Source organism: Notamacropus eugenii, chromosome 4 (genome assembly GCF_028372415.1).
Source record: "Notamacropus eugenii isolate mMacEug1 chromosome 4, mMacEug1.pri_v2, whole genome shotgun sequence".
Taxonomy (NCBI): domain Eukaryota; kingdom Metazoa; phylum Chordata; class Mammalia; order Diprotodontia; family Macropodidae; genus Notamacropus; species Notamacropus eugenii.
In genome coordinates this window covers 244,766,230-244,789,455 of record NC_092875.1, presented here as the reverse complement: position 1 = coordinate 244,789,455, position 23,226 = coordinate 244,766,230, and the positions used below count along the sequence as shown (strand labels likewise).

Here is a 23,226-nt window from a genome sequence, read left to right as displayed (position 1 = left end):
CGCTAAAACAAAACAACTTTGAATGACTAAAGAACTCTATTAATGCAATGACAAATGAGCTGAATCTCCAGAGGATCTATGATAAAACAAGTTACACACCTCCTGAGAGAAAGATGATTGACTCAATGCAGAAAGGAAGTTTTTTTTGGTGAGTTTTTTTTTTTTTGACATGGCCACTGAGTATTTTTTAGCTTGAATATGCCTCTTTTTTACAAGGATGTATATAGTAGGTTGTGTGTGTGTGTTTTTTAACTGTCCTTGATGTAGGGAGGTCAGTGAGAAGAGGGTGGGAATAGTGATGCAAAAATCAAGATAGCTGTCAAAATATTTTTTTTTAATGTGCAAAAGAAAACAGAAGGAAGTTAGACACGATAGTTTTGAAAGTAACGTGGCATATATTACATATGGCATAACATGAATATTCAGTAATCCTCTTTTGTGTTCTTCTTCGACTTGGAGTTAGGAATTTCTAAGTTTAAATCATCCTCAGACCTTGGCATGTCACTTACCCTCTCTCTCCTTCAGTTTTTCTCTCCTATAAAATGAGGATAATAGTACCTACCTGAGTTAAGAACCAAATAAGGTAACTTGTGTAAAGCCCTTTTGCACACTTAAAGCACTATATTATTGTCATATAGAAGTGCCTTTTTAATGTCATGTTTAAATTCAGAATAAAAGTAACTGGTTTTTTAAAAGGTAGATAAAATCCTCTTATGGTGTTCAGTAGGGGAAAGTGTGTGTGTGTGTGTGTGTGTGTGTGTGTGTGTGTGTGTGTGTGATCAATAGTACAGTATGAAAATGCAGTAGAAAAATTAAAAGTGTAATGCTTAGAGTATGAAGTTATTTCAGGCAAGACTATAGAAGAGATGGACTTGAATTCATTTCCTTCTTTTTCTCTAATCTGGTTTCCATCCCTAACACTCCACTGAAACTTCATTCAAAGGTCACTAGTGTTTTTCTTGCCAAATTCGGTGCTTTAAAAAAAAAATTTGCCTTTGTCCTTTTTGACCTCAACATTTAACGTTGACAACTCACTCCTTGAAACATTGTTCTTTTCATTACTGTAACATTGTACTTCCCTGGCTTTCTTCTTCTGTCTTTGATTTGTCTTTGCCGACTCTCTTCCTTTTCTTCCCTTCCTCTGGTAATGGTGAATGTTCCCTTTATGTGGCTATGTCTTCAGCTGGGCTTTTTGCAGTCTCTTACCTTTAGAAATCTTTTGCCACTGTGACTAAAATGATCACTTCTCTGAGATTGATATTCAAATCCTGATTCCTAATTCTAGTTCTGTATTTCCAGTTGCCTACAGCTTACTCCTACATATTTAATAACATTAAAATGCAGTGTTTTAAGCTTCCTCTATCTTCTTGAACCCTTTCATCCAGCTTTCTTCGCAAAATAAACTCAACTTGTTCACCTAAAGAACAGTTTTCTAGTCAACAAAAAAATTGTTAAATTGAATAGAATCAGTACTGTCACTATCACTATTTTTTCAAGATTCTTATCTAGAAACGTTTGTTATCTTTAATTTGTTTCACCTCTCCTCTGTATTCAGTTCAGTTCAAAAAACATTAAGTACCATATATGTGGACATCACTGTTCTAGGCAATCATGAAACGAGGATCAAGAAACTTAGAGTCTACTGAGATTAGGAGTTGAGGGAATGGAGTATAGTCTGCACACCAGTTAAGTATAAAGTAGAGTTATGGGTGACAAGAGAACAGACAACATGCTCTAGGAATATTTGGGGAGAAAGAGAAGGGTCAGGTCAGGTAAGGGAGGGTAAGGCAAGACTGCATGGAGAACTTGGTGTACCTGATCTAAGCCTTGAAGGAAGGTAAAGATTCTGGCATGTAGAGATGAAGAGAAGGGTGAATTCTAGGTATAGGAGCTGGCCTTTCAAAAACACGGAGGCAGGGATAGAATGCCAAGTTATAAAGAGAAGTAAATAAAAAGAAAATTATAGTATCTTAGGAAAGGCCTAGGGTCATCTAGTTCAACTTCTACCTGAGTAGGTATATCCTTTTTTTTTGTCATCTCCAAATTTATTTATTAATTTGTTTTCAATTTTCATCAATAGCTTTCGTCAGTTTTAAATTTTCTCCCCCTCCCTCCTTCCTCTCTCCCCAAAACAGAATGCAATTTTATATGAGTTCTGCACATACATTTTTATTAAACACATTTTCACGTTAGTCATGTTGCATATAAGAATTAAAACGAATGGGAGAAAGCATGAGTAAAACTAAACAAAACTAAGCTTAACAAAAGAGAAAATAGTCTGCTTCATTCTGTGTTCTGACTCCATAGATCTTTCTCTGGATGTGGATAGCATTTTGCATTGAGTCCTTTGGAAATGTTTTAGGTCTTTGCATTTCTGTGAGGGACTAAGTCTATCAAACAGTCCTTGCATACTGTGACTGTTACTGTATATGATGTTCTCCTGGTTCTGCTCATTTCACTCCCCTTCAGTTCATATGAGTGTAATAAGTATATCCTTTTGAATACTGGTGCCAAGATCTACTTCTAGGTTTTACTTGGCAGTTACCCCTGCCCAATAATGGGGAATTCACTGCCTCACTGCACTGCTTCACAGTGTATTTCATTTTTAGACAGGTCTTATTGTTAGGAAGTGCTTCCTTGTGGTGAGCTGAAGTCCCACTTTCTAATTTCTACCCATTGGTACTAATTGTGCCTCTTGTAGCCAACAACAAGTTTTTCTTGAAGGTTGCCAATGATCTTTAAGTTGTAAAATATGAGGGTCTCTTTTCAGTTCTCACAACCTCCTTTTAGATTTTCTCCTTTGCTTTGATGTCTATGATACCACTCTCTCTACTGTTCTGGATTCCTCTCCTGTTCCAGTCTTCTCCCACTCTGACTATCCCCAGACTCTGTTCTGTGTCCTCTTCTCTTCTTTCCCTGTATTATCTCCCTTGGTGATTTTATCAGCTTCCCATGGGTTCAGTTATCGCATATATACAGATAACTCCAAAATCTTGATACCATTTTCCTGAACTCCAATCTTGGACTTCCATTTTTAGAAATTTTTTTCTGGATGCTTGTATCTCAAACTCAGAATATCTAGAATGAAACTGATTTTCCCAGATCTCTTGTTGAGGGCTACCAGCATCCTCCGATCACTTATGTTTGTAACCTTTGCTACTTTATACCCTTTCAATTTTATATCCAGTCATTAATTCTGTTGAATTTACCTCCATAGGATCACTTTTTCTCCCTCTCTTTTGTTTCACACATGAGCTTCTTTAAGTTTTTTTATCACTTCTTAGATTCCTTAATGATTTCCCTGTCTCTCTAATTTGTCATTTATCCACATACCAAGATAATCTTCCTAAGGCAAATTATCCATGTCATTTTTTTGAAGTTTTTATAGAGGTATCATTCTCTTTTCAATAAATAATTCTCCCTCATAAAAAAAAAAAGTTAAGGAGAAAAAAAATCTAATGTAATTATACATGAGGGTATCTATAACCTTTCATTTTTGTAGTTTGCTATTTAAATTTTAGTTATTTGGAACAAACATCATCCATTGTTTTTGACCTGAGTATTTCATTTTAATGTTGTCTTTATGTTGTAATAGTCACTGCAGATTTATTCTCTTGGTTCTATTTACTTCATTCTGCATCATTTCTTATAAGTCTTACCATGTTTCTCAGAATACTTTTTGCTCACTTTATCTTTTGGTTCAGTAATATTGCATTATATTAATGAATTTCATTTTTTAAAATCATTAATTGTAGGGCACAGTAATTCAGAACACTGCCTTTTGAAGTGACAAAAAAGTAGGAAATAAAAGTTACCCATTGATAGGGAAGTGGCTGAACAAATTGTATGTTAATATTATGATATATTGGGCCATAAGAAATGAAATGATAAATATGAGGAATTCAGAGAAACATCAGAGAACTCATATGAGCTTTTGAAGAGTGAAAGAAACAGTATACAGAATGACTAATAACATAAACAAAAGCGCCACTAATAAGCAGCTCTGATTAATTATAATGACTAATTCTAGAAAAAAATCAATGAAATGTATTTCCTTCCCATTTCCAGAGAATTGGGGGAACAGCTAGGTAGAGCAGTGGAGAGAATGCTGAGCTTGGAGTTAGGAAGACCTGAGTTCAGATCCATCCCCAGACACTTACTAGCTGTGTGACCTTGGGCAAGTTACTTAACCTCTGCCACTGATGAAGGTAATGGCAAACCACTGTAGTATCTTTGTGAAGAAAACCCCCCAGATAGGACCACAAAGTCAGAAATGGCTGAAGTGAGAGAGCAGCAACATATCATACAAGGTACTAAGGCTAGTCCAATGACAACATTTTTGTAAAATTGATAATCCTATTTTATTATATATAGACTTTGCTGTTAAGGAGAGCATATCTGACACAAACCTATTATCAAGTTGTTGGTGATAATTCAATTGAGCTCCTGAAGATTATGAGGCAAATAGGAAAAACATGTTCTGATAGTATATGTTCATACAGATAGTCAGAGCTTGAGATTGCTGGGCAGGGCGGGATGGGGGGAATCTGAAGACCAGGGAATGAGGAATAAGAACATTACCACTTTGTTTTTCCTTTTTTCCTTAAGACCAGTGTAGGGTCCAGTCTCACTGTCAGAATGTACTCTCTCCTGTCCCTCAAGAGAGGAGACACAAAAAAGAAGAAAACAAGAGGATGCTCTAGATAGCTGTCAGCTGTTCTTTCTACTAAGGTCTTTTGCCTTTGCTTAATTGTTTTTCTTTGTTACAAGGGGAAGATTCAGTGTAGGAGTCATCATCAGACTAGACCTATGATTTCACTGGTATAAAAGACTTCAAGGAAAAAAATTCCCTGTACCAATTTGAATCAATAATAGCTCTGCCTCTTTGTGGTCTTAGAGAGTTTCCTGGGCTCAGGTCACGCAGCTATTTGTTGGAGGATGACCTCGAACTAAAATCTTGCTTACTCTTAAGGTGCCCTATGATTATTTCTTTCTACCTTTCATGTAAAAAAAGATTGATTATAAGGTTACTCCCCCTCCCCACAGCCCTCTCGCACATCTCTTGTCATTCTTCATTGGACAGAGAAGAAGAGAGAGACAACCAAGAGAATGGAGTTTCTTTGAAATCAAGGGAGAGGAAACTATATTTAGTTGGAGGTGATGGTCAACAGGGTCAGCTATAGATAAAGTAAAAACAAAAGATTCCAATAAAAAATGATGTACTTACATCTGAGAAGAAGAAAAAAAGAGTTAACCAAAACTAGTATAGTGGAATAGTCTTATTATTTTAATGTTTTTAAAAAGAAAATTCCAGTCATAATGGTTATTTTTACGTAGTTTTTTGATTCACTAACTTGCAAATTCTTTGTAGAAATAATAATAGCTTATATTTATATCACACTTTATAGCTTACAGAGAACTTTCCTCATTTCATATGAGATAGTGTAAAAGTTATTATCCTCAATTTATATATAAGGAAACAGAGTCACAGAAAGGTTAAGGGATTGAACGAGAGTTACACAGCTAGTAGTAAATGGCAAAGCCTGGACTTGAAACCAGAGCTTTTGCTTTCATGTTCAGTGCTATTTCGTCTACCCCAGGTAAATAATGTGTTCTAATTCTGGACAGTTAGAAAATGATAACATGACCATGCTGCATTTTGACATTTCATTGAGGTATATTTTTTAGGTACTTACTCTTCTTTGGCTAGTTTATTTAGATTATTTTTTATCACTTTATAGAAATTTCACAGTGCCTTTTTGCTCTATTTTATCATCAGTAGGTGATAAACTTATCTGCAGGTAGGCATATATAGAAGCTGCAGTATATTTATATGTATATGGAGCAGCTAGGTGGCACAATGGAGTGTTAGGCCTGGCTTCTGGAAGACTTATTTTCCTGACTTCAAAACTGACCTCATACACTTATAAGCTGTATGAGTTTGGGCAAGTCACTTCACCCTGTTTGCCTCAGTTTCCTCATCTGTAAAATGAGCTGGAGAAGGAAATGGCAAACCAGTCTAGTATCTCTGCCAAGAAAACCCCACATGGGGTCATGAAGAGTAGGACACAGCTGAAAACTGCCTGAACTGAGTGTGTGTGTGTGTTTGATTTTTTTTAAACTTTCTTTTTGAAACAAGACAAGCATAGTACCATGCAACTTTTATTAGAGTTTGGTACTTGAGTTTAATAGTTGTTCTGTGCTTTGTACAACTCTGAAATATGAAGCTTTTCCATGTAATTTCATGCCAGTGTTGACCCATGCAGATTAAAATAGCCTTATTTTAACCCATGACCAAATTTGGAATTAGAATATCTGTCCACTGGGAATTTGTAAATTATTGTAGTTTATAGCATGACAGGTTTATATAAATGATTGCAGTGATTCCCACTGCTGCTTTAAATTAAAGTTGAGTTTCAAATAGAGAAACATAATGAAACAAGTGCTGAAGATGCCAGATTAGGTTAGTGTGCCTTGTACCTGTTTGTAACATCTCAGTCATTTATTTATACCATTTAGAAAGAAAATAAAAGGTTTAAAATTCTGATTAGGAAGATAAAATTTTTATCCCATTGACTTAGAGCAGAGCATATTACTTCTTTGCTTTATTCATTTAAAGCGTTTTGATTTTAATTTCTGTTCGTCTCTTGGCAAATTAACTGCCCAAGCTTCTTTTATTTTCTATTTTCATTACTTGTTTTTCTTGTGGCTAAGATTGTATTTTACTGTGTTACTATTAATTAAGTAGAGAGAGGAGTTATAGGCTTTAAAAAAAATCCTTTTGCCTAATTTTATACAGTATATATATTATAATTTATATTTTATTGAACAGAGAAATTATTAGTCATTTTGGATTTTATTCTGATAATTTGAATATGGAATGAAATATGGAATAAATGACACTAAAAATAATAATTGCTTAATACTTATTTCTAACCTTTTCTTTTTACACAGATAAAGACACAATGAATAAAATTAGAGATTTGCGCATGAAAGCTGAAGATTATGAAGTAGTAAAAGTGATTGGTAGAGGTGCATTTGGAGAAGTGCAATTGGTAGGTTACTTCAGTGAACTTAATGATGATATATTATTTTGGTAAGGATGCCTGTATTGGTTCAGCAGTTTTTAATTTTAAACTATTGGGTTTTCTAAAAAATTGATTAGTTTGAATTTTGGTTGCCTAATTCCTGAAAAAGCCTGCAAATTCTGAGGTAAAATTCAACCTGCAATGCTGTATCTTCCATAGAAGACTCTTAAGATGTGTGCATAGGAAAAGAAGGAATTTGAAGTTTCAGAACTAGAGTCTTCCTATTAGTAAGAATTGAGTATCCGATAAGGTTTTAGATAGTCTGTTCAAGTAGCAGGATTGGGAGTGAGGGATATAATTTTCTTCCTACTTCCTTCTGTTTGCCTAACCTTGTAACACACCTCATATGTCTCATCCCATCCTGTATTTCTCTAGACTGGATCTAGACTGGTGTTTTCCTGATATTTGCCTGGCATGGTAATCTTAGTGGTTTGCTGGGTTATTTGCTTTCACAGCCAGTTGACTTTCAAATTGACAGACAAATGATCTGTTTATTATATGATATTTAGTGTACATTGTGTATCAGAGTCTTTCTCATGTTATTGGATTTCTTTTGGTAGATTTCTTTGAATACACACTTAAGCCAGATCCCTTTAATTACTAAAGATCTAATCCAAGATAGATAAAGCATTTTTTATGAGCTTATTAGTGCTAGGCACTGTTCTAAGTTCTGAGATTATTACAATTACAAGCCAACATTTTAATGATTAAAGAGAACACATAAAGGGGAGCTGGAAAAAGGTGGGGAAGGAGTTTATGTGGGGTACAGTAAAGAGTAATGTAAATGAAATCCTTTATCCAAAAGGGGCTAAATGTTTTCATTTTCTTCCAGTTAGAGTTCAAGTACTTTTTCCTTTTTCTTTCTCTTACAGAGGAAGTAATTTTAAGAAATATGGAATGTGGGTAGGTTTCACAGATTAGAACCTTTTGGGGACAGTGCTAAAGATAGCAACATAGAATAAGGAAACTAGTGAAACTTAATAACTTCTGATAAGTATAATTTTTAGAAGAGTAAAAGTCTGAAAGTTCAGATAACTGTTGTGTGTGGATTCCTCCTCCAACCCGCTTTTCTCATTTCCCCTCACCTTCTCAATTTTACTTAATTTCTCTCTACTACCTGTTTCTTTCTCCCAAACCCCTTAAGGTGCTGCTGCCAAACATGTTAGGAAAAAAACCTTTACTTCCTGAGGCAGTCCATTCCATTTTTGAATAATTCTGTATACCTTTGTCCAAGTCATTGATAAAGGTGTTAAATAACATAGGGCTACCTGGGCTCTTCTGCTGGAGTATTTCTTCTAAGCTAACATCAAACCATTAATTGCTGTTCTGTTAGTTCAGCCAGGAGTTAGACTGAGAGTTCTAATTAGGAGTGTAAAAATAAATAACCTAAATTGAAAGCTAGCTTGTTTAGTTCCTTTTAATATAGAAATGGTGTCCATCACTGAAACAGATGGTATTTTTCTTCCATATAATCTCATTGTAGAAACAAAACGATAAGGGCTAGGCATCACAAGGGGTTGGAGGAAAGTGAGTATAGAGATTGGTTTGTCAGTTTGATTAGTTTTGACTTACATTAGTAATTAACTTGATGTTACTTTTTGTTTTATGTAATTGCATAGCACAAGACAATAGTCAAAGATTTTCAGAAAATGTAGACAGTAAAATTCTATCTTTTATTAAAGTGAATTAAAGTCTAATATAATTTGTTAAATATATATTTCAGCTAAAGAAGGAATAATTGAAGTGACTGAGCTGTTAAAATAGCTTTTTGTTAAATTGAAATGTTTATCAGATCTCATGAAGCTATTATACTCATTTAGTGAATTGTTGCACTTGTGACTTATTGAAAATAAGAAATGCTTCATTATGTAAGATACTGTAATAATTTGAAACAAAACCTTTGTTTTAAAGGTAAGGCATAAATCTACCAGGAAGGTGTATGCTATGAAGCTGCTGAGCAAATTTGAGATGATTAAGAGATCAGATTCTGCTTTCTTCTGGGAAGAACGGGACATTATGGCTTTTGCTAACAGCCCCTGGGTGGTTCAGGTATAGTTGTGCCACTGTTTTATTTATTAGAGCACAAATGTCTTAATAGGAATGAGAGAAGATATGGAAGGAAGGAAAGAATAAAGAACTTAATAAATACTTTCTACAGGCCAGACATTGTGCTAAGGACTTTACAAATATTATCTTATTTGATTCTCACAACAACCCCTGGGAGGTAGGTAGATACAGTTATTATCCCTATTTTACAGTTGAGTAAGCTGAAACAGAGGGTAAGTGACTTGCCCAGCGTCATACAATTATTAAATGTTTGAGGCTGGATTTCAACTCAGGTTCAAATGACTCAAAGCCAGCACTCTGTCCTCTACACCACCTAACTACCCTTGGAACTTAAATAAAGAGTTTTCTACTTTAATAAAAACACTTTTATTACTTAACATACCTGTTATATTATAATCAGTTGCCATTAAAGTTCATGCTATTGATAAGAAATAGTTGAGGAAATCTGTGTGGAGTTAAGAGCAACTATGATGTGCCTGAAAAGTGGGACTGCTTCTATATAACAGATGTATTCTTGCATTTGATGCAATCTGTTTAGTAGGTTTTATTCATAGACAGGAATTTCTAGATAGTTTCTTAACCTTCTCTTTATGGAATAATATTTTTCAATCCAGCATTAGGCAGGTCATTTTTCTCTAGTACTTTTCCTGAAATTAGAAGAAATTTTCATCAGATAAATGGTATTACCTTGATTTTGTGATCTGATATGTACATAACTTTAATTTGAGATTCAAATCAAAATAATGGAAATTGCCATTGGCATCTTTTGGACAGTTTAAAAAAAAAAAGTGGAGTGCTTTTTTTTCTTCAAGGAGAACCACATCCCTGTAATGTTGTTACCATTTAGCTCTTTTTAGCCATATCCAACTCTTAGTGACCCGATTTGGGATTTTCTTAGTTAAGATACTAGAGTGGTTTGCCATTTCCTTCCTCACCTCATTTTACAGATGAGGAAACTGAGGCAAACAGGATTAAGTGACTTGCTTAGGGTCACAAGTAAGTGTCTAAGGTTGCATTTGACCTCAGGTCTTCTTGACTCAAGAACCAGTATTCTGTCCACTGAGCTGCCCTTCAACCTGTAGTAACAGGTTATAAATACTAGTGATTTAAATGTAATAGTGTAGATAGCCTCTTGTTATATGTGATATACTGTGATATCCTTCCATCTCTGAAAATAGTAGGCTTCCTTCTAAGTTTCAAATTCAGAAAATAAGCAAAAAAAACCTCATCACTTAAACCAGAAACTTAACAAAAGTAAAATGACTTAACTATGAAAATAAAAGACCAACCAGGGGCCTTGTGATCTTGGACAAGTCACTTAACATCTCTGAACCTTAGTTTTCACATGTATAAAAAGGGGCTTGAACTATTCAACCTCTGAAGTTCCTTCTAGCTCTAAATGTATAATACTTTATTTGCTGTGGTATTTAGAGTCAGACAGTATGTAGAGCGTGGCTATCCTGAGTAAAAAAATTTGTATTTCTAACCATTTTCTTGATATTCTTCTGATAAAATGACTATTTTGTATATTCATGTTTTAAATAGCTTTATTATGCATTCCAAGATGATCGGTATCTCTACATGGTAATGGAATATATGCCTGGTGGGGATCTTGTTAATTTAATGAGCAACTATGATGTACCTGAAAAGTGGGCCCGCTTCTATACTGCAGAAGTAGTTCTTGCTTTGGATGCAATCCATTCAATGGGCTTTATTCATAGGTAAGAATTTAAATCATAAACAATCATTTTGTTGTTTGTTAAAAGGCAAAAATTTATATAGGATATCCTGGCATTGAGGTTCCTTTTCAGCTAATGTAACTCCAGAAGATAAATCTTTTAAAATTCATAGGCTCATCTTTCCTTTTGAAATAGGTAGCAATGCATTGTTCTACAATTTTCATCACGGTCTGTTTAATGTAGAGGTCATTCATGTAATCAATAATACTTACATAACATTCCTTCTAACTTCTTAACTTAAAAACACAGGATATAATAGAAAGACATTGCCAGAAATGTTTTGTAGTACTTTAGGATTTAGCCTACTTTTTTTTTTCTAGAGATGTGAAGCCTGACAACATGCTGCTGGATAAATCTGGTCACTTGAAGCTAGCTGATTTTGGTACTTGTATGAAGATGAATAAGGTTAGTATATTTTGATAGAAACATGGTTTAGCCAAATGAAGCGAATTACATTGTTAGAAAGTGTTACTAACCTTATGTGGGCTTCTGCAGTATTGACGTGGATTGTCTTTATTTGTTGAACTGGATACCATGGTAGCAATGCTGTATAAAGAACTTGTTCATGATTTATTTTTTCCTCTCTATTTAGGGTGAGTGTAGATTGCCAGATTTACTAAATCCTTCATAACAACTTTATAACATGTACTTATTGGTAACTGAAAATGGATTTAGTTTTAATATTACTAAATAGTTGTATCAGTATTGTGAGTGGGCTCTGACAAATTCTGTCAGCGTGTTTATACTTTTACATTTTATTGTGTCTTTGGATTTCTGAGTTACATTTTATTGTTCATAGCTCTAAAAAAGTGTCCCATTAAAGTAGGACTTTGTTTTAGTATTTAAGGTTTGTCAGAAAATAGTCACCAAATAGTGAAAAATTACCTTTTTCCAAGAAAATAAGATTTATTAGTTTATTATGTATTAGGAGGAAATCTTTTTTGGCAGTTTTTATGCTAAAGGTTTTATTGCAGTTTTTAAAATTGATAAATGGACAGGTTTTGCACAAATTATATAGAATTTGTTAATTCAGTAAACCTTTTTAAAGCTCTTATTTCCGTAGTTCATTCTAGTAAGTACATGAGAAGTCATGTATACACAGATACATATAATGTATTAGGAGAGAAAAATTTGTAAAAGAATAATGTTCCATGAGTTCAGATGAGAAACTTTAGCTTTGAGGTGGATGTTAGAGAAGGAAAGAAAGAATCTGGTAAAGCTTCCTAGAGTTGGAGGTAGTTAATCTTATATTTTAAGATGGCAGCAGATAGTTTTATTTTTGTATTTGCTCTTTGCATTTTCAGGCATTATTTATTGAATCTTTTAGTAAGCAGTTCATAACTAAGGCCTTTATTTATTGAGGGTATATATGGTTCTTTAAAGATATGTTATGCCTTAAAGTTGTAAAATTCCACTTGAGTGAGGTTTCTCAAATATTTAGCATATACTGTGCAAGGCATTGTTAAGTGTTAGTGATACAAAGATGAAAAATGACAGTACCTCCCTTCAAGAAATTTATACTCTAATGGGATGAAGGATAAAACAGGCACACCCAAATAAGTATGATGCAGGATCATAAGACCAACTGGTCAGACAAAAAACAAGAAACTTGAAGTGAGAGAAATCACTTTTAGCAGCAGAGATCAGGGGAATCTTCAGAGAAAAATTGATACATAAAGTAGGGCCTTAAATGAAGTAAAGGAATTTTTACATGCCAGAATGTAAAAGGAGTGTGTTTGGGCATGGGAATGGGCTATGCAGATAAACCACATTTGGAGAGGGAAGTATTAATTAAGGTTCAACTAGTATCCTAGTTTGACTGGAGGTCATAGGGAAGGTCATGTGAAATCAGTTTGGGAAGGTAAATTGAAGCCAACTTGTTGAGGGCTTTAAATGCCATTCCTAAGTGGTTTGCATTTCATCTAAAAGGCTTGGGGAAGACACTTAAAAAAAAACCCAGGAGTGACAGTCAGATTTGTGCTTTAGGAAGGTGGTGATGTCAGTAGTATGAATATATAGATTGGAAAGGGAAGAGACTGGAGACTGGAAGGAATACCAGTGATAAGTTGTTAAAATAACATGGGCAAGGAATAATGAGATGTTGAACTTGAAAGCTAGCTATCTAATAGAGATAGCAGAATGAATGTGAAAGATTATTGAGGAATAATTAAAAAGGCTTGATAATGGACTGGATAATGAAGTGATGGGGAAATGGGAGGATTCAAAATTGATTAGGTTTTTAAAGCTGGGTGGTCAGCAGGATGGTGGTGCCATCAACAGAAACAGGGAAGTTTTAGGGAAGAGGAGCAGGTAAGATCTTAGGATTTAAAGAACATCTTGTCCAACCCCACTGTAGATGACTGAGTCTCTGAGGTTAAGTGAATTGCTCAGAGTTCCACAGGTAGTAAATGACAGACTTGAGATTTGTAAGTCCTTTGACTCAAAACCCAGTACTCATTCCTTTATACCACACTGATTACACTTGCAAGTGTGTTGCATTTGAGTTACTGGTGGCAAAAGATTTTTAACAAGCAATTAAAAATGAGCTCAGGAGAGTTGAGAGAGAGAAAGAATGAACCAAGATTGGGATGTGTAAAGGGAAAATGAAGGAGAAAGTTCATCTACTAAGAAGGACTAATAGTAGAAGTGGGAGGATGGATACTTGAGGAGAGTGGAGGTTTGGAACATCTACTTTATGGCATGTGGTAGAGAGGTAGATGAGTAAGATGCCATGCTACACTCAAGGTCCAATTAAGGTTATTCAGCATGAATTTGTTGTCTCATTATGCAGTTCTGTGATGTTTTCCAACAGCATTCTAGTAGCAAAGGTGGTGATGAGACGAGAGGGATTCTGGGGATTACTAGGATTGGAACAGTAGAAAGAGAAGGGATGGGGACACCAAGTTTTAAGGATACAGATAGTGTGTTTTTAAGGATTGTTTTATTGTAGGTTTTGCTTTTATTGAACTTTGCTCCCACCCAAAGTATACTCTCCCTTAAAACAGAAACAGCAAAACAGCTCTAAACAATACCCCTTCATACACTAGCCATGACTAAGAGAGGTAGTCTGTAACTTCTCTTCTGAAAAGAAGGAAACGTGCTCTGACATCATTCACCTGGAATCATTATTGAGTATTGTACGTGTTCTGATTTTCTTTTGTCCTCTAATATTGTTTTATATATATACTCACATTATTATATATGTACATTATTATACATATATTATGCATTATTATAGTCGTATATATTTTATTAGTTCTTTCATCACTTTATATGAGTTCATATGAGGCTTTGCATGTTTCTTTGAATTCCCGATGTTCTTTTTTCCTTATCACATGTTAATCCGTTACATTCACATACCAAGATTTATTCATTCATTCCTCAATTAATGGGCAGTCTTTTTCAGTTTCTAACTTTTATAAAAGTGATGCTAAAAATAATTTTTGTTACTGAACTCATTGGGGAATCATAAGCCAAGTAGTAGACTTGCTAGGTCAAAGGGTATGAAGAGTATAGTAAGTTTTTTCTTTTTTCACATAATTCCAAATTGCTTCTCAGAATGATTGGATTAATTCATACTTCCACCAGCAATGTACCAGTGTGCCTGTCTTCTCATAGGTCGTTTAATATTGGCAGTTTAAGCTTTTATCATCTTAGGGCAGTGTATTATTAAAGTGACTGACTTTGGATTCAAGACCATTAAAAGAGGAAAAAGGAAACCAGAACAGGGATAATAGAGAAGGAAATGAGAGAAGGGATATATATACTATAGGTACATAAAGGTTGCTTTAAATAGACTAAACTCATAGTGTGCACACTGATATGTCCAGCAGGATAGGAGATTATGTTCAGAAAAAGGAATTTCAGATTTAAGGGTATTAGAAGTAGAAAAGTTTTAGGTAACAGGAAACTCTAAAATGTGGCCACTTCTTTGGGTGGCTTGAGGGCAAGTGGATCTGAAGGACCAAAGGAGAGGACATTGATGAACTTAAGAGACCAGTATAGTGGTCATCAGTATCCATTTTTTTCAATTGTCAGGGATGATATGGTTGGGGTGAAAAGGAAGACTGTTAACTAAGTGTTTTTCATTGAGGAGGTTAAGAGATGGTCCTCGAGGTCAGTAGATGGCAGGGATAAGAATGCAAAAAGAGTGGAATAATCCATTTGTTTTATGAATTTGAAAGAAAGAGAGATGGGGTTGTTGCGACAGGGAAGTGGACAGTAAGGAATTAGTGAAGTCATTCTCTCTCCATGTGTTCTCATACTCTCTTACTGTGATAGTGAAGAGTATCCTCTTTCATTTAGTGCCAGAAAATAGAAGGTCTGTAAAAGAAGAAAAAATTGGAAGATGCCAGTAGAATAAATATCTGGAGGACATAGCGGCAAAGGTGGAAACAGAAGGATAGGTACTGGGGAGAAAGTGTAATTAGGTTGAATAAGTACAACAATACGGATCAAAGTAGCAGGAGAAAGAGTTTTTCACCTAATTAGGTGGTGTTATTGCACAGAAAGATTTAAGAGGGTGTGAGTTTTGGAGTTTTGTTGTGGGATAGAGGAAATTCCGACTTTCTAGAAATATGGAGAATAAATTGACTTCAAGATTCTAAGTAGATTCTTGATGTGAGAGAAACTTGACAGATAGATATCTTTTTCTAGATAATTTGGAAGTCTGGGAAGGCTGGATGGTTTCAGTGTGTGAAGGAAGAAGGCTTTCCTTGATTCCTCCTCTGTGGTAATTCTAAAAAGGTTTTATTAAGGAAAAAAATTCCTTTGCATGAGTTTCTCTCTATATTCAGATTCATACTCTGATTTTCCACTTTTTATAGGAAGGTATGGTACGATGTGATACAGCAGTTGGAACACCTGACTATATTTCTCCTGAAGTATTAAAATCCCAAGGTGGTGATGGCTATTATGGGCGAGAATGTGACTGGTGGTCAGTTGGAGTATTTTTATATGAAATGCTTGTAGGTGAGTAAAACAGAACTTAATATATTTATAGCACAGTTTATTTATCCTAAAAACTTGTCATTAAACTGTTAACCTTTAGCTTTTATTTTTGTTTATGTGGAAGAAAAACTTCAAGTCAATAATTTAGCCATAAGGTATATTTTAGTGATATATCAGTGTTTTTGAAGTGCCAAATATTCTTATCTTTTAGCTTTAACTCATGTGTATTGCATGTAAATTTGTATGCTTTTTAAACTTGATCTTGATGGTTTAAATGTAGGAAAATTTTGTTTTATTTCTCATATTACATTTTTCAGGTGATACACCGTTTTATGCAGATTCACTGGTTGGGACATATAGCAAAATTATGAACCATAAGAATTCTCTTACCTTCCCTGATGATAATGATATATCAAAAGAAGCAAAAAATCTTATTTGTGCCTTCCTTACAGACAGGTAAAATATCTTACAAGCAGACAAAATATTTTAAAACTAGAATGCCAAGGGGATTTTCATTCTCCATCTTATCTGTAATGAGGACCTATATTGTGGCTATTAAGTATTCATAATATCAAATGTTTTATTTTTAAATTAACAGGTATCTCATTCATGAACCCAGTAAAAGTTGCATAATTTTCTCTCTTGTTTTAATCTGAAACAACGTGTGTGGTAGGGAGAAGGGATATTATCCTAGTATTTGAATTTTGTTTTGTACCTTAAACTCTTGGCAACCTTCATTAATCATTGAGCTTCTCTCCCCTATTGACTAAAGCACAGAAATAAATAAGCTATGATCATAGATTGATAGAATTTTAGCTGTTGAAAGGATTTTAAAGATCATGGAATCCAGTGATCTCACATCAAAATCGCATATTTTGTTTAGAGTATTAGTCCAATTGTATTATATAATGTTTTTTTTTCTTCACAAAGACAAAAGAACTCCTTGTAGGTGGGGCTATATCTTTGGGATCTGAGATTCTTGATCTATTCTAATAACTTCTCTTTTACTAATGAAAAAGCTCATAGCCCCCTGATTTGTCTGGGGTCACATAACTATCTCAGAACAGAACTTTATGAGTAGTACCTGAGTTTCTTGAGGTATGGTGTTCTAAAGTTGAGGCAAAAGTAAATTAATTCTTAATCTGAAATTTTCAAGTCTTATCTTCTTCCTTGTTGGGTATGGTTTGTAGTAACATAAAGACCTAACTCCTTTTCCTTTTCTGCAACAGTTGTCATTGGCCATATAGAATTGTTATGCTTGCTTGGCAGAAACCTTATTTGCCATGCTAAGTCTTCTGTAAGTTACCTTCCTTTCCTAGTGCTGCTAGAATTCCTAGAACTTATTTCATGTCCATTCACTGGAGAAGGATTAGTTAGTTGTAATTTAATTTTAAAATACCTTCCATCTTTCAGAATTTCCTTGATATTTAGACTGAGACTGTTTATGTGAAGCTACTTCTGCATGCATATTTTCAAAAGCTAAGAGCTTAGGAGAGGAAGGAGCTTTTAAAGTTATTGAAAGACTTAGTGTTTTGTTTAGACTTACCTTTCATGTTCCCAGATTTCATTCTTGAGCCTTTGTCCTTTCTAACAGTGAAATGACCTTGTGGGGCTACAGTTGCAACTTATTGCTAGCATCTTCCATCAACATGGAAGGAAAATTTAAAAAATGTTTAGTTTTGTATACTTAGTTCATTTTGAGGGAAGAGGGAGATGAGGATAATGAAATGGTAGGATGACAAGCAGCCAGATAAGAGGAATAAGTGCTGCTCACTTCTTTTCCAGTGTAGCCAAAGGAGGGATGGTTTAAGGACAGTGTATGTCTACTTAGAGGAACTTCCAGTAGTGAATTGATTATTTCAAAGCAGGGGAAATGTTTTTTGGAGGTAATTTTTAAGGGAAGACATTGGTTTGATTTTCTTTTCACAGCATTTTAGATAAGATTTGGGAACAATGTCAGACCTTGTCCAGTACAATGTGTCCCTTAAAGGGAATTCTCTCTAGACCATTGCACAAAGCAGCTGTTTACCATTTTTTTGATGACTTCCAGATAAGGAGTTCCATTTTGGACGTATATAATTTAAAATGCTACATGTGAATATTCAAGTGGAAATGCCCAGCAGTTGATGGATGATACAGAAATGGAGTTCAGGAAAGACATGAGGCATAGAGATATAGATTTAGGAATCATCCACATTAGAAATGATTATTGTAATGAGTGGTTGGAAGGTAGTGAGGTTGAAGGGAAACTGATGAAGTCACAAAGAGAAAGAAGAGAGCCCAGAGAATAGTTATTTGATACACCCAAGATTTGGGGTAACATCTGGATAATGACCTTGCAAAAGAAACTAAGGAGTAATGGTCAGAAAGACAGGAGAATCGGGAAAGAGCATTGCCTTGAGGAAGGAGTGCCCAGCAGGTATTGTCCATAGTGTCAAAAGCAACACAAAAAAAGCAAACGCAAAAAGGAGAAGGACTGAGAACAGTTCCATCAGATTTAATTATTTGGAGAGAACCAGTTCAGTTGAGAGGGAAGTTACATTGCAGGGGATTGATAAGTAAATGGGATGCAACCAATATGAATGACTTTTTCTTAGAGTTTGTCTATGAAAAGGTAAAGAGATATGGGAGAATCACTTTTAAAATGGCAGGGGGAATAGAGGAGTCAAGTGAGGTGTCTGGTTTTTTGTGGGGGAGCGTTATGTTTTAAGAACAGAGGAGATGTGGGTGTATTTCTGGGCAGTTGAGAAGGAACTAGTGGAGAAGGAGAGATTACAAATGAGTGGGACAAAGATAATCAAAGAGGCAAAGATAGAATCAGAGGCACAAGTAGAGGAGTTGGTCTTAGGAAGATCCAAGCCTTAGAAGCAAGAGAAAAAGAGGAGAGAATGTAGGATGATATAGATATTTTGATGAATAGTCAAGAAGAGGGAATTCATAATGAATAACTTTTTTCTTAGAGTAAAGTAAGAAGTGGCTTTCCTCAAGTGAGAGGGAAGGAGTGGGTGAACTGGGTGGTATAGAAAGCTTGAAAAGAAAAGAGAAGGTTTGAAATAGCTGCTGTGGGATTGGAAATCAATCAGGAAAAGATAAAATGATTATCTTGTAGTAGTGAGATCCCAGTCAGTATTGGATACCATATTGTTAACAGCATAGGTGTGAAACTTTCTTTAGTGTGACATTCAGCAGCCCTTGTGTGTAGCAATAGATGAATGATGGGAGGACAACACAGGATTGAGATCTGTCAGAGCATGAGTGACAGTAGGACAAAGTGGAAAGACTTTTATTTGAAGTGATTAATTATAAGGGCAGGAAGCAAAGGGATAAAAGGGAAACCAGAGAAAAATGCTAGACCTGGAAAGTAGGGAGAGGTGGAGTCACTGGGGATCTTGCTGAGGATACAGGATAGATTAGGTAGGAGTGAGGCAGAAGGACAGATAGAATTTTAGGAGGTTGTGGTTTGCCTCTTCTTTCTGTTTTCCTATCTAGTTAATTTCCAGGTAATTGTTCATTAGAGAACAGATAGTATAGTGCTGGAGGGCTTAGATAAAGTGTGCAGCTTTAAAGAAGAACTTAGAGCTATGATTCATAGGGGCTTATTCTTCAAGAACACTCTTTTCTCTCTCCTATACGTAAAGTAATTAGGCCGTCTGGAAGTCATTGTGACATGTAGTCAAAACAAAACAAAAAAAAAACCCCAATGCCAAAGATGATTTTTTTTTAAAGTGGAGATTGTATTTTGGAGTGACTATTGAGGTGGTCCTATTCAACTATCCGGAAATCAATTTGGAAAAGTGACCTGAATTGTTGATCTAGTAATTACTGTCCCCAGAGGAGGCCAAAGACAGAAACAGAGGTCCAATGCATACCAAATATTAATAGAAGCAGGGCCTGGGAACTGTAGAAAATCTTCATAGCAATTACTCTCTCTCCTACTCAGACAGATTATCTCAATTTATTGGAACTTCCTATTTAACAGACATTTCTTGCATAAATCAGAGGGCTTTTGAAATTTAAAATATTCTTCCTCCTCCTAAAAAACTTTAATTTAGATTTAGTAATTTTAAAATTGGAAGGGTGAACCTAGGTGCTGCTTCAGTTGTCCTTCTTGGACCAACGTTAGGCATCATAGTGCAGAAATTTCTCTGGGGAGATTTTTAATAGTCTTTTGATGGTTAGAAAGCTGATAAGCTCGTGTAAAAAATCTAACTTAGATGATTTGACTGAACAAATCATTGGCCTTTTCATTTGTGTCTAAATATCATTGCATCCATCTGTCTTTTGTAGAAAACCAGATAAATTTCCTGTTGTTTGTGGGATTGCAGTTGAACTTCAGATTTTCCAATGTGTTTTGCTTATATGTTAGACCCACAGATAACTATTTAATGCCATTGCTTCTCTGTTTTGATAAACATTTCCTATCTTATTAGAGAGGTCAGGAGGCAGCATGATACAGTGGAAAGAACATGGGACTGAGTAAAGACAAGATGGTGAATTCTTGGCTGGACTTTGCCATTTAACTAGCTCTATTTCTTGGGCAACTCACCCTCTGAGCCTCCATTTCCTTGTTTCTGAATTATATCTAAAACCTTTTTCCCCCCTGCATATCTCAGAGTTGTTTTGAGAGAAGCACTTTATTTTCAAAGTGCTACGTATATAAATGAGAACTATGACTTAGATGGTTTTGTTGTCCCTTTATCGTGGGTTTTCAGGTCCCAACTGCTCCACTTTTGAATAGTTATATTATAAAAGATAGCATTCATGCAGCAGCTGGTAGAAGACAGCAGGGCTGTTGTTTGAACAAAACCAAAATTTCCTACTGCTTAAAAAATAAGAATTCAAAAGTCAGCTATTAAGCAATATTTGTATCTAGGATATTAAGGGAGTTTTTTAAAAAGTCATCAAAGAAAGTGAACTTGTTTTATTATGGAACTACATAAAGACACTTGATCTATGAATTCTAATTATTAATTTAAAAAATCACTTTGACTGTTAAGAAACTTCTTTTCTTAAAATTTCTCCTAACTTTCCTTTTTAATGTCCTTTTTCCTACTTTCTCCAGTTATTAGCCAAGCTGAGGTGTGATCAAAATGATTATTATACAAATTATACAAAATTCTACAAATAGCCTTTTCAAGTTCATATTAATCAACATTTAGGATATTATAACTTTATTTTTAAATACAGTGTATTTTATAGCCAGTAAGCTCCCTTATTACCTACTATATGTGTTGTTATTTTTTTGTGAGAAACTCTTATAAACTATAAAATACCATGTAATTGTGAACTATTTTAGTATCTTAAGAATGTCTTGTGTCATTAATTTCTTAAAACAGGGAAGTGAGATTAGGACGAAATGGTGTGGAAGAAATCAAACGACATCTCTTCTTCAAAAATGATCAGTGGGCGTGGGAAACTCTTCGAGACAGTAAGTTGTCACACCCTATTCTTCTATCCTAACACATGCATGTGTGTACACAGAGATAATTCTTTATTCAAAAAAAAAATTACTTTCCAATTGATGTGGTCATTTTTGTGTCTGCTTAAAAATAAGTAACTCACGTTATGCACATCAGTAGTATTTCACATTTTGATAGAGATCATTAAAAGCAAGAAAATGTACCCTTCTTTAATACCAGGGTGGCAACAAGGAAGGCACTAACCTGCACCTGCAGTTGGCATTAAAAGATGTTTGTAAGTCATGTGTGTTTATATTGCCTATGGAATCGAGACAGTGAGAAAAAAAATCATTTATGTTCCTTAAAATTTTCTGTGATGGAGGGGGAGGAGCCAAGATGGCGGAGTAGAAAGATACACTATGCCAGCTCCGAACCCACAGCCCATAAAATACCTGTAAAGAAGAACTCCCAACAAATTCTGGAGCAGCAGAAGCCACACAACAACAAAGTGGAGGAGATTTCTGTTCCAGAGAGACCTGAAAAAACCGACGCCAAAGGTCTGTCGCGTACCAGACCCAGAGCAGAGCCCAGCCCTGCCTTGGCCAAGCGGCGCCACGGGGAGCAGATCCAAGCAGGCTTCAGAGGTGGAATCTCCAGTGGCTGTGCAGGTCCCTCCACCGACAGGCGCTGAAGGTCAGTGAGAGAGTCTTTTTGGCTTGCCGAGAGGGGAGTGGGATGTCCCCATAACTCAGGCCCCCTCAGGAGGCAGCAGCAGAGGCTGTAGCAGACAGGGGCTCCCAAAACAGACAGGAGCTTGGATCCATTGTTGTGGCGTCCCTGCTCCCACCTGAGCAGCTGAACTTAATTCCACACTGAATAACAGCCCTGCTCCCACCAAAAAACCTGAGGCTGGGGAGCAGCATTTGAATCTCAGCTGCTAAGCCTACCTGGGCGGATCTGGACACGAGGTGGGTGTGGAAAGGAAACTCAGAAGTCTAGTCACTGGCAGGGAAAATGCCCAGAAAAGGGAAAAAAAATAAGACCATAGAAGGCTACTTTCTTGGTGAACAGATATCTCCTCCCATCCTTTTTGATGAGGAAGAACAATGCTTACCATCAGAGAAAGACATAAACATCAAGGCTTCTGTATCCCAAACATCCATAATTAATATTCAGTGGGCTCAGGCCATGGAAGAGCTCAAAAAGGATTTTGAAAATCAAGTTAGAGGTGGTGGAAAAACTGGGAAGAGAAATGAGAGAGATGCAAGAAAAGCATGAAAAGCAGGTTAACACCCTGCTAAAGGAGACCCAAAAAAATGCTGAAGGAAATAACACCTTGAAAAAATAGGCTAACTCAATTGGCAAAAGAGGTTCAAAAAGCCAATGAGGAGAAGAATGCTTTAAAAAGCAGAATTAGCCAAATGGAAAAGGAGGTTCAAAAGCTCACTGAAGAAAATAGTTCTTTCAAAATGAGAATGGAACAGATGGAGGCCAATGACTTTATGAGAAACCAGGAAATCACAAAACAAAACCAAAAGAATGAAAAAATGGAAGATAATGTGAAATATCTCATTGGAAAAACAACTGACCTGGAAAATAGATCCAGGAGAGACAATTTAAAAATTATGGGACTACCTGAAAGCCATGATCAAAAAAAGAGCCTAGATATCATCTTTCATGAAATTATGAAGGAAAACTTCCCTGATATTCTAGAACCAGAGGGCAAAATAAGTATTCAGGGAATCCACCGATCACCACCTGAAAGAGATCCAAAAAGAGAAACTCCTAGGAACACTGTGGCCAAATTCCAGAGTTCCCTGGTCAAGGAGAAAATATTGCAAGCAGCTAGAAAGAAACAATTCAAGTATTGTGGAAATACAATCAGGATAACACAAGATCTAGCAGCTTCTACATTAAGGGATCAAAGGGCATGGAATATGATATTCCAGAAGTCAAAGGAACTAGGACTAAAACCAAGAATCA

General features: G+C 35.5%; 1 protein-coding gene across 2 annotated transcripts in view; it reads left to right on the top strand.

Annotated features, from left to right (window-relative positions):
* Positions 1-23,226, top strand: part of ROCK1 (Rho associated coiled-coil containing protein kinase 1) — a 149,304-nt gene that overhangs the window by 51,522 nt on the left and 74,556 nt on the right. For both annotated transcript variants that reach the window (XM_072604357.1, XM_072604356.1), the window contains exons 3-9: positions 6,955-7,055; positions 9,000-9,137; positions 10,701-10,876; positions 11,215-11,299; positions 15,721-15,865; positions 16,162-16,300; positions 21,181-21,272. In XM_072604357.1, the coding sequence (XP_072460458.1) occupies positions 6,955-7,055; positions 9,000-9,137; positions 10,701-10,876; positions 11,215-11,299; positions 15,721-15,865; positions 16,162-16,300; positions 21,181-21,272 (876 nt within the window). The remainder of the gene's footprint in view (positions 1-6,954; positions 7,056-8,999; positions 9,138-10,700; positions 10,877-11,214; positions 11,300-15,720; positions 15,866-16,161; positions 16,301-21,180; positions 21,273-23,226) is intronic.